This window comes from Montipora foliosa, chromosome 4 (genome assembly GCF_036669935.1).
Source record: "Montipora foliosa isolate CH-2021 chromosome 4, ASM3666993v2, whole genome shotgun sequence".
Lineage (NCBI taxonomy): Eukaryota > Metazoa > Cnidaria > Anthozoa > Scleractinia > Acroporidae > Montipora > Montipora foliosa.
Window position 1 is genome coordinate 27902015 of NC_090872.1, and position 12500 is coordinate 27914514.

General features: G+C 40.8%; 1 protein-coding gene across 1 annotated transcript in view; it reads right to left on the bottom strand.

Annotated features, from left to right (window-relative positions):
• LOC138000493 (gamma-aminobutyric acid type B receptor subunit 2-like) overlaps positions 1–12500 on the bottom strand; it is a 38378-nt gene that overhangs the window by 15719 nt on the left and 10159 nt on the right. The window contains exons 2-6 of the mRNA XM_068846957.1: positions 7820–8129; positions 7004–7141; positions 6126–6296; positions 1902–2003; positions 290–355 (exon numbers count right to left, since the gene is read on the bottom strand). Of these exons, the coding sequence (XP_068703058.1) occupies positions 290–355; positions 1902–2003; positions 6126–6296; positions 7004–7141; positions 7820–8056 (714 nt within the window). The 5' untranslated portion in view covers positions 8057–8129. The remainder of the gene's footprint in view (positions 1–289; positions 356–1901; positions 2004–6125; positions 6297–7003; positions 7142–7819; positions 8130–12500) is intronic.

Below are 12500 nucleotides of genomic sequence, written 5' to 3' on the forward strand. Positions count from 1 at the left end.
CACATGTTTTCGCTTCGCGCGGGTTCGCAAACTAGTTGCGAATAATTTTATCGAAAGATTTGATTGGTTATCTTCTCTAAAAAAGGAGTATTTTGTGCACCATCAAGGCCAAAAATACAGACAAAAACATGAAACCATAACCATCTCCATGCGTTAACTATGGACAAACTAGACAACGAATGCAACAACGCCCGATGCAAAGGCTCCACACCTACAAGATCCCAAAACTCAACAATGCCTGCATTCCATGTAGTATGGCAAAATTTATGAAGTAATGGTTGAGAATTACCTCACAAGCTACTTTTATGAACTTATCTTCGTACATCAGACCGATGATTATTCTCACGTCTTTGTTCTGCAACGGAAAAAAAGGACATGTTAAACGGGCACTGAGTGTATTTTGCGGGGTGTTTCGGACTATCTTTAGCGAAAACGACCTTTATCCAGGCGAAGAACGAATGGCTGAAAATTTTCGAGATTTTCCAAATGCAGTCCTTTTCAAACTTTTCTCTTTTGTCCATCCATGTACCTTTTTGGTTATGTTGCATTTTTTTGTTTTGTCTTACGGTTTTAAGAGGTTATTTTTACATTCCATTTTATCTGCGTGTCCAGAAATTACTTAAAACTTCATGACCAAGCACCTTTAAGGTGATAAAATGGCCTTGAAAAAAGGAATGTATTTGGTTGCGTTCTGCTAGACCAAACTTTTTTGTGTTCTTGTGGGCTGAATAAATTTCTGACACTATAAAACCTATCGAAGGAAAGCGACTCCCACCGAAAACTGACAAGCGAGAAAGAAGGGTCGATTAACTCCTTAGCAAAGAACACATCAAGTGTTTTAGTCGTTGATGAATTACCTGTCTTGAGTTAAGTCACTGACGAGTGACCGTCAGCAGATGCTTTTTTTTGTGATATGAATATTGAAATGAAAAGCATAACAACCAACCAGCAGTATGAACAGAAACGATGACATCGATCGACTTGGACATATTTTCATGGCTTGGTGCGATTTTTATAATGCTTCGGAACGGCACCTTCAACGCCAAACGCCAAACTGCCTTTTGCTTTCCGCGAAAGCACCTGACCTTGAAGCGTGCAACGTGCAACTCTTTTTATTGGAGCAGAGCTGGGGATTTTACGACACCAAGTTTATGCCCAAATATGGACAAAAATAAGATCGATGCTGCACGCGCGGGAAAATGCACGAGCTATGCAGCTCTGAACTCGGAGTTAAATGCTTCCAGGCCACGAGCTTCTGTTTCCGCCAATCAATTTCAAAGCTTCTTACCGTGAGAATGGGAGGCGCGGTGGCCTCATGGTCAGTGTGCTCGACCCCGGATCGAGTGGTCCGGGTTCGGGTCCTGGCTGGGGACATAATGTTGTGTTGTGTTCTTGGGCAAGACACTTTACTCTCACGGTGCCTCTCTCCACCCAGGTGTATAAATGGGTACCGGTGAATTTAATGCTGGGGGTAACCCTGCGATGGACTAGCATCCCCTCCAGGGGGGAGTAGAAATACTCCTAGTCGCTTCATGCTACAGAAACCGGAAATAAGCGCCGGCCTGATGGGCCTTCTAGGCTCGTAGCAGATTTACCTTTTACCTTAACCGTGCGAGTAAAAAATGCTGATCGGTCGTTTTTTCACTGTGAAACCGTAGTTTTCGATGAACCAGGCTAACGCGGTACCTTTTCGATGGTTTTGGGCTCGGCTCAAGTATCGCCTTCTTTGGGCATGGGCTTGGAACTTTCATTGATGAAAACCAAAGCGCAATTTTTGAAGGTGAGATTTCACACTACTGTAAAAAGTGCACTAAATTAATTAAAAAAGGATGCAAATCCAAGTCGGAGTTATCGTTTCTGTTTTTGATGGTATGGACGGAAATTTCCTATTTTAAGCAAACCTTAATGTTAAGAACTGGATACTTGGCGTCCTCATCGAAGCTTTCTACAAACTCGATCTTCACGCTTTTATTTGCCAAGAGGAATATGAGATTCTCCTTTGTCTGCAATTACAAGTCAAAAGTTAATCATCCCAAAAGTTGCTTGAACCAAATCACACGAGAACGAGGTATCAAGGGCTAATTTGAATAAAAACAAAAGAATATTTAAATGGCGGCCATTTTGGAATAAGGTGTATAGTCTTCTGAAATTTTATCCAAAGGAGGTTGACGATGTTCTAGAAATAAATCTTTTTGAAAGCTTCCAGTTCTGTGACGTCTTTCGTTTCGAAAGTACAGCATTTGAATTTCCGAATTGTCACCTTACGTGACACCAAGATACAAAACTATTTGGTTGAAAAAAAAAAATCCATTCCTATGAATCTCAGCAGTTTGAGACTTTCAGGTACATTAGGAGATGTGTTCATACACATGATCATGACTAAAACACCACACGAGTACATACGGGTAACATACGAGTAACATACGAGTAACATACGGAACATACGGATACATACGAATACATACGACTAACATACGAGTAACATACGAGTAACATACGGATACATACGACTAACATACGGATACATACGAATACATACGAGTAATACGAATGTTTTTCTCATAAAGGAAGCTCTAATTATAAACCTTGCAAGCATTTTTCACGTCAGCAAACACGTACCCGGCTCAGTTTGAGGGGGGAGGGGGGGGGGGGGGGGGGGTGTTGATAGACCCTGCAAGGCTTTCGTTAAATTTAGTCACAGTAAAATAAATTCACATGGAGTGCAAAACCCTTAAGGCAGCGAAAGACGAGATACAAAAATCCTCAACTTGTGGCGCAACATTGTTTCGTTGCAAGTTCTGGTCGATGTTTCGCGTTTTTCACTTTGCGTGATCAACTTGACCCACAAGAAAAACATTTGTTGCGGGTTGAAGAAATGCAGGGGGCTGAGTGGTTGCTTTGCTAGTACAAGAGCACATTTGTTGCGCGACAAGTTGTGAGCTTGATGAAAAACGAGCAACAAAGCCAAAATTTGTTGCTCAGAGTAGATCCGCGCTCTACTGTTCGCAACAACTTTCTTCAACCCGCAACAAATGTTTTTGTTGCGCGACAAGTTGATCATGCAAGGTGAAAAACGGGAGAAATCGACCCAAACTTGCAACGAAATAATGTTGCGCGCCAAGTTAAGGGTTTTTGTATCTCGTATTTCGCCGCCTTTAGCTTGCGCAACAAGATGACAATACATTTTGCATGTTGCTCTCGTAGTTGATTATAACTGTCAGGCCAGTTTACATTTAAGACACGTAAGGAAGTCAGAGCAGGTCTGTCATAATTTTTTACCCCATTTAAGCTTTCTGGCTTGATACATACGACTAACATACCAATACATACGAATACATACGAGTAATATGAATGTTTTTCTCATAAAGGAAGCTCTAATTATAAGCCTTGCAGGCATTTTTCATGTCAGCAAACACGTACCCGGCTCATTTTGAGGTGGGAGGGAGGGGATGTTGATCGACCCCCCCATGGCTTTCGTTAAATTTAGTCACAGTAAAATAAATTCACATGGAGTGCAAAACCCTTAGCTTGCGCTACAAGATGACAATATATTTTGGATGTCGCTGATGTCGTATGACGTCATCAGATCCGCCATCTTGATTTCACTATTTCAGCTTAAGTTGCCTATGATAAATCAGTGCAAAAAATCAGTGCAAAATCAAGCCAGAAAGCTTAAATGGGGTAAAAAATTATGACAGACCTGCTCTGACTTCCTTACGTGTCTTAAATGTAAACTGGCCTGACAGTTATAATCAACTACGAGAGCAACATGCAAAATGTATTGTCATCTTGTTGCGCAAGCTAAAGGCGGCGAAATACGAGATACAAAAACCCTTAACTTGGCGCGCAACATTATTTCGTTGCAAGTTTGGGTCGATTTCTCCCGTTTTTCACCTTGCATGATCAACTTGTCGCGCAACAAAAACATTTGTTGCGGGTTGAAGAAAGTTGTTGCGAACAGTAGAGCGCGGATCTACTCTGAGCAACAAATTTTGGCTTTGTTGCTCGTTTTTCATCAAGCTCACAACTTGTCGCGCAACAAATGTGCTCTTGTACTAGCAAAGCAACCACTCAGCCCCCTGCATTTCTTCAACCCGCAACAAATGTTTTTCTTGTGGGTCAAGTTGATCACGCAAAGTGAAAAACGCGAAACATCGACCAGAACTTGCAACGAAACAATGTTGCGCCACAAGTTGAGGATTTTTGTATCTCGTCTTTCGCTGCCTTAAGGGTTTTGCACTCCATGTGAATTTATTTTACTGTGACTAAATTTAACGAAAGCCTTGCAGGGTCTATCAACACCCACCCCCCCCCCCTCCCCCCTCAAACTGAGCCGGGTACGTGTTTGCTGACGTGAAAAATGCTTGCAAGGTTTATAATTAGAGCTTCCTTTATGAGAAAAACATTCGTATTACTCGTATGTATTCGTATGTATCCGTATGTTAGTCGTATGTATCCGTATGTTAGTCGTATGTTAGTCGTATGTCAGTCGTATGTATTCGTATGTATCCGTATGTTCCGTATGTTACTCGTATGTTACTCGTATGTTACCCGTATGTACTCGTGTGGTGTTTTAGTCATGATCCATACACATGTAGTTTTTATCTTATGAGCGAAAACTAAGCGCTTCCATCGTATGCTGAACTCCAGATGTTTTTATTGATTGCTGGCCATCTTATTGATGGATCACATGGCGTCTCCACACAAAACGCTTTTAAGTTGCGAGAAACGCTTCGACCAATAACTCAGAAACGATGTACTGTACAGACCTGAGAATTCGAGAGGTGGTTAAAAGATTTGTTTTCTACAATATTCCAAGTTCTTGGCCTTTTTCATTGAATGATTCCGAATTTATTTTTTTGTTGAGCGACAAGGAAACTATTAGATAAGCGAACTATGCAGCATAACTACAATTCTTTGCTTGGGTTGGATTGATTGATTGATTATTGATTGATTGAACCCTTGGGTTTTGGAAAAAAATATGCTCTTTTCCCGATTAGAGAGGCTGCCTCATTCGTTCGCTTCAGGCTCACTCACTGCCGCGGCGGCAGCAATCAATCACTCTTGAAATACGTATTATACTGAACTTGAGAATATTGTTGGTCGTTGTTTCATTCAAATTAATGATAGACATAATAAAGTTATGCACCACGGATTAAGGCTGAGAGCAAGTTGCAGAATTAGTAGTTAAGTTAAAAATAATATTATATATGGTACATTACAAAATGTGTTTTCCTTGGTAAAATGTGTTAATGTTTGTTTCTTAAAATTTCTGAAAGGTTTGCATAATCTTCTCGCCTAACTGTGATTGAATGCAATGATAGTTAGAATGAAGTGCCATTGTGATAAGTCAGGGGGATTATTTTATGGAAAGTAGGTATGGTTTTACAGCGTTTGTCTGAAAATGCTTACATGTTAGATCTTCCCGTAGAACCGTACGTCACCTTGTTACTGTGTTACTGGTTGTCGCATTTTTACAAATTCAAATGTTGGTGGTCTTCTTTTTCCAGTTGATGAATGTAAAAATGCTGCTGACCAGTTGATGCTTCATTTAAATCGAGTCTTCTACTTCCCCCCTCCCCCATTTTTTCCCAATTGTTCTACATTTTTTCTATTTTTCCCAATTTAAAGGGGCTAGGTCACGCAATTTTAGGCAATTTCAGCACTGATCGAATGGTCATAGAATTAACTAAAATATCAAAATAACTGTTCAAAACTATAGAAGATCTCTAACAAAACGCAGGAAAGCCAAGAAGGGACATGGATGGACAAAACTGGAGAGGATTGAAATGGACTGAATTCGGGTAAATTTGAAAAACGTCAGCCCACTGTTTTTCAAAATTACATCAGTCTATATTAAAATGTCATTTACAAAGCTGGAAAATCATTCTCAGTTGTTATGTGGCCGTGACTTTGAAAATGAAAGACTCTTGCTCCGCCAATTTGACGTTTAGAGCTCATAATTAACAAAATTAAACAAAATTACCTAAAATAGCGTGACCTAGCCCCTTTAAGCAAGTCTCCTACTTGCAAGGCTCGTATTTGCTTAAATTGGGAGTGAATCCCCAGAAGAACTAGAATTAATGGTGCTGCTCCTAGTATTTCTGTATCTTATTCTAAAATACCTTGGTGAAAATGTGATCCTGTTGTACAATAATTGCAACTCGATTCCATTTCATCTTTCGAAGCAAGGTCACTATGGCCTTGTTACTCAGCGTCTCGGATGGACAGGTACGAGAATACAGGGGGAATCGCGAATCATCGGAAAGCAAAGGAGAGGTGTTACTGTATCCCACCTGATGGTCACGTGTACAAAGAAAACAATTCAGTCAGAGCCGGATCATACCTTATACCTTAAAAGTGGTTCAAAGGAGAACTTGGATTGTTCCTTAAATAACAGTTTCAATCGTAGATGCTAAAGAAGGACATGCAGGCCAACAAAGCGAGATTAAAATAATAAAAAATTTGTCAGGGAAGACTTTCTGTCTGCATCTAGAACTTTCTAGGAATAATTCTCTTCATGACTAAAATACTCCTTATCAGTATTCAAAGATATTGACATTTTTTTTCTCTCTGAAAGAGCGATCCATGTAAAACTTTGTGGGTTTTATAACAAATTAAAATTGGCCTTATTTTAACTTCTTAAAACACAGTTCTTTTCTATATTGCCATCTGTTGTGCATCTGTTACAACAGAAGGCAGGGAGTACTTTCAGTTAAGGAACACAGCCTAGAGTAAACAAACTACATTGAAAATTTCAATAATTCTGAGGGATCTTTTAGCCTTCTACATACAGAGAGACCAAAATAGCGTGTAAGAACGACATCTTCAGGACCGTGTCGGCTTTTAAAATGGCGCCTGGTCTAGCTGCGGCCTTCTTGAAAGCCGACAAGATCCATCTGGGGACCAGATGGTTAATCTGCCAGAACACTTAACCGCGGTTGAACCAGGTCTAAGGTGAGACCCTTTTTACCGCCAACATTTTAATGCCAGCGTCTGTTACCTGCACTGCTCCCCAGAAGGAGGCTGCTTCCGCGATTGGTTCAGCCGCAGGAGAGCAGCCTGGTGCCGTAAACATGACCTTTGTTGGAGATCTGGTCACTAAATCCAGCATTGCTCTTATTGCCACACCACTATCACACTGAAATTGAAAGAATTGTAATAAGCGTTCCTTTCTTTGTCAGGTTTTCTGCTTATTAAAGTTAGTGCAGGGGGCGCAAGCACACAAATGTCACGATGCGTCGGAATAGCTCAAACGCAATTGCAAGAAAGAAAACTCGCGCGAGGTTTTCATTGTTGCGGCGTACGCTTTCCTAAAATCTCACTGTGTAATATGGGTCCATATGATAACTCACCAGCAACTTCCTCCCTCTTATTCCAGTTTATTACCATAACGTAAAAAGAATTCCATTCAACTTGCATTAAGAATCTTGCGAGCAGCTTACTTAATATGCTAAGACTGCTTGTTCATGAATTGTTAAGGACATAAACTTGTTACAAACTATTTTAAAGGGAGTATCTCCGTTATCTTGTTTATTCTGTGGCAGTGGGTTCCTCGATCGCAAGCAGTCAGCTAGAAACAGCATGTCACCTGCTACCCCTTCGTTAGCCTAGGAGTCAACCATGGACAAGAGGTGGCATTTCCCTTTCCTCCCTTGCAGGGACAAGAGGAGCAGTGCAATGTATTAAGGGCTGTCGGATGAGCTACTTCTGTGGAAAACGGTATTTACTTTTTGTTGTCATCCCTTGACCCAAACCAAACTGTACGAATGATTTGCGTGATAGATAATATCGACCCAATGATTTTCCCTGATCGTACCTTAGAATCCCTCCAGTCCTCGCGCAGAGTGTAACCTGGTAAAATTGAGTGGTCCTTATTCACATGATTTAGTGCCATGCGAACTGCTGGCATGATTCCCTCTGAGCTCCAACCTTTAGCCGACACATTCACACCGTAGAAGGTTCCAATGTAGAGGTCTTCTTCGCCATAAACAATGTTTGCCATATACAAGTTTGAGAGCAGCACCAAGACTGAACTGAGAATAATTGCTTTCATAACTCTGTCACTCAAGGTAAGGTGATGTCTCAGTTACTTCACTAGATGTTGTAAACGATCTAAAAGCTAAAAGCTTGCGAGGGAAAAAGAGAGAAAGAGGGAGAAGTAACGAGCCGCCTCTAAGCGTTTAAATTCATCAATAATGAATATATGAGGGAAATATCATCCCCTTTATCAAGCATAAGGGTTACTTCAGTTCGGCTGGAAAAAAAAAGTTTTTGATTATGACCCTATATAATACTACGGTCATTACGATTCGAGGCTTTACACGCCGAGTAAAAAGAGAATACTATCATTCAGATGTGGTAAGGGAGAGATAATTATGGCGTCATATTGGTCCTACAAACGTCGAAACCTCTTCTTCAGGTCATTGATTTCGTTTCTTCGTGGCGTCGTTTTCGTGGTTGCGTCGTGATGCTCTGTTCGTATCGTCGTTGTCGTCTCTTCGTGTCGTCGTGTTGCTTTGCTGGTGTCGTCATGTTGCCCGTTTAGTCATATTGGGTTCTTCGTGTCGTAGAGTTGCTAGTTTCGTCGTATTGCTTTCTTCGTGTCGTCGTGTTATCAATTTCGCCACTTCTTCAATTCGTCGACGGCTGAATAAACAAGTCAGCGGTAATAGCCGGTAATAGTAGCCCAAATGATGAGAGCAAAATGGCGACCAGAAACCAAGTTGTTTCCATTTTAAAAGAAGCAATAGCAAAGATTGAATCACATCAACAGCAATCAACGCTTTCCGCGATTTGGAGCGAAATTTGAAGCAAGTTAACGGAAAATTGTACTCGATAAAATGTGCTATTAAATCACACAAGGATCGAGCGGATGGAACCCAACCAGCTAATTTTGACGTCCATGCTGGTAAAGAAGTCTTAAGGTTTCTAATTTTGGTTTCATTGTGGTTACAGGAGGGCCTTCGCTTCTCTCTCTGGAGGGGGGAGAAGAATGCAGACACAGAAAGGAAAAGAAAAAGGAAAAGGGAAACCTGTGATTATGATTCAACCCGAAGAATTTCTGCGTGTTGTCAGACCCAGAACAAGATAAGACTCCATCCCAAGAATCGTTAGCTGCTTTAAAGAGGCAGGACTACAACGAAGAAGAAGAGTTTTTTCCCGAACAAAAGTGGGAACTTTGAGCATTTCAAATCTGTTCTTGAAAGTGAATATGAGAAGTTGAAATCCCAAGATGGTGCCTTCGAAGTAATGCAAGCGGAATCAGGGGGAACGTCAAGACCACTTAGGCTAATTTTGATGCCAAGCAATGGATACTCCATCCCATACATAAAAGATTTTGTGGAAAGCAATAGACTACTTTACATTCGACCTATGAAAAGCGCGTTATCCTTGAACATGTCACTACAACCTGTTACTTGATCCCCTCTGAGAAATTGCCCTAATTGCAGCTTAATATTAAAATAATGATGTGACGGGGAATGGGAATACGTATACTAATGATTTTACGTTAAAGTAATATGCTTTGCCAAAGGGAATACAATATGTCCCCATACAGAACACGGCGAAATTGACAACACGACGACACGAAGACAGGAATACGACGAAACTGGCAAATCGACGACTCGAAGAACGCAGTGGGAAGAAACGGGCAACATGACGGCACCAACAAAGCAGATAAAAGCAATAAGACGACACGAAGAGAAGACAACGACGATACGAACAGAGCATCACAACCCAACCACGAAAAGGACGCCACGAAGAAAAGAAATCAATGACCTGAAGAAGAGGTTTCGACGTGTGTAGGACCTTTCGACGCCACAAAATGTAAATTCCTATTTTTTCCCCAATCTGACGCCAAAGATAATTACGAATGAAATTAATTTTTAGATTAACTTCAACATATATGCAACGAAAGCAGTTGATTTTTAGCAAACAGTATAGCCGGTATACGGAAAGGTTCTTTTTTTCGTTTATTAAGAGAGAAATTTCGCTTTGCGGCGAAAAAAACTTAAGCTTAGCAACGCTTCAGTAGCGCCATCAATTGCCATGTAAGGTCAAACTAAGGTATGTGAGCTGATAACCGAGATTGAGTGAACCAATCAGAGCACGAGAAATGCATTAACCGAGGTTAATTAGGCTTCACAAATGAGGACAGAGAACAGTTTCCTTTCAATCCACCTATATTTCGATCACATTCAGTGATCTTCTTCAGGGTGACTAACTAACCGTTTAGACTAGTTAACGTACAGGGCCCGGTTGTTCAAAAGCCGATTAAGGCTAATCCAAGATTAAAAATTAACCGAGAAGTTTATTTCTCTACTCCCAAATGCTGTTCAATACTGATATTCGGCAAAACTTTACATTGGAAGAAGTCAATCTTGAAAAACAAAAATAAGCAAAAGAAACTTCGCCAAAAAGTTTTAAACTTGAAACAAAAGTTTACGCTAATCCTGGATTAAGCTAATCGGCTTTCGAACAACCGGGCCCAGCACTTTTAAATTGTTGAATTGCCAAGGCAACGCGCGCGCATCACAACTGAAATGGCTGTTACTTTAAACACTTAACGGAAAATGCCATGAATCTTATAATCATCTTTTGCGCGCGCCTACGCGCGTCTTTCGGTTCTGGGCGTGAAAACCATCATTCTCATTAAGTCCCTGGGGGCGCAGCGTTTCCAATCTATACATCCACTGTCCCTCCTTCTTCCGCAACTCCTTCTCTCCCTTGGTACTGTCGATTAACTGTATACTTAAATGAGTTAATCCCAAATGTCCCGAACTATGAAAATGCTGGTAAAGAAAATCATCATTGCTCCTATTTCCCGAAGATAACTTGAGATGGGCATTGATCCTACTTTTGTGATTATTGAAAATTATCACGTAAATTAATGTAGGGTACAAATAAAGGTTGTTGTTGTTGTTCCTGTAATAAGAGCAATATGAATTATTTTCATATGACGTCATGGCGCCATGTTGGTGTCCCCAACTAATCCTCCAGGAATTGAGCTTTATTCTCCCGCAAACGCTTTCTTTGTTTCGGTGGAAAAACAAGGTTACTGATCATGTTGAGTGAAAACACTGTATCCCGGGGGGGGGGGGTACTCCCTTATAAGGGCTTAATGGGGACGTGCGGCCAGCCAGGGTATGTTTTTCGGGATTTTTGTCTTGAACAGGGTATCGAATTTATCATTTTTTGTCTTAATCAGGGTATCGATTTATCAATTTTTGTCTTAAACTGGGTTAAACGTCTTAAACAGGGTATCAAAAATCGGAATTCTGTCTTAAAATGGGTAGGGAAATCAGCGATATTTGTCTTAAACAGGGTCAGGGTATGAGGGGCCGCGCCGCACCTCCCCAACCAGGGATACATCGAGTACCCCCCCGGGCACTGTATATTACACAAAACCAATAAAATAGCAAAACCATCTGGGCCATCGAAAAAACGTTTTCGGTTCCCCACAGAAAAAGCTGTTTCCTTTTTTTCATCACATGTTCAGTAAAAACCACTTTTTTTGTGAAGAAGCGGCGAAAATGTCAAATGTATATTCAATAGTGAGAAAAAGCGTGACTAAAGCCTTGGCCAAACTATCGAACAAAGTTGGATTCAACACTCCAACTTTGCTCGATCCAACATTGTTCGACCGTTTGGCCACCCATGTTGGATGATATTCGTCTAACATTTTTTGCTCGATCAAGTGTTGGATGAGGTTTGCTTTTGATCAAACATTGCGACCAACAATTCTGCTCGACGCAACAATGTTGCAGTGTTTTGCCGCTCTTCCAACAAAGTTGTGTCCTGAATCTAGTCACGTTCGCGCTACTAGCCAATCACGAATCGCTATTTTATTTTCAAGCCCTAAGCTTCTAGCATTATTTGCAACAAAGATGGCGGACAAGGATCAACAGCCAGAAACATTGATCAGCGAGTATGAAGCAAGGCCATGTCTTTAGGGCACTTTTAGTCCCCTAATCACTATCGCTCTGTTCTCATCATCTCCTAAACGCCGATGTATTTTGCAGTGAACATACCCCTTTGTTCACGCTCTCTTAACCATTTGTTTGATTTTCCTCGCTTGAATCCGTCATTTCCGTCCTCAAAAAGCTCCAGTAACACAAGCGCTACGAGCGGTATCCGTTTCAGTGTTAGCGTCATATTTATAAATTTAGCGCCAACTTGAACTTGAATCAGTTTCGTAAAGCAATGTTGGATAGTGTTTTGCCACTACCTCAACATTTACACCCAACAATGTTGCATGTGGAATCCAACTTTGTTCGATAGTTTGGCCAGGGGTTAATACAGATTTTGAAACGCACCATATCTTTCCATAATTAAAATTTTTGCTCAAAATTAATCGGCTGTTGACTTAATTAATGCTCGAAAGCAAACTATTTTTATGAAAAGGATCTCTCTTTACTCTGTTTGGAATAAAATGTTTTCATTTCATGTGAGGAAAAATGCAAAGGCAAGCAAAATACATCTTTTTATCTCAATGAAAT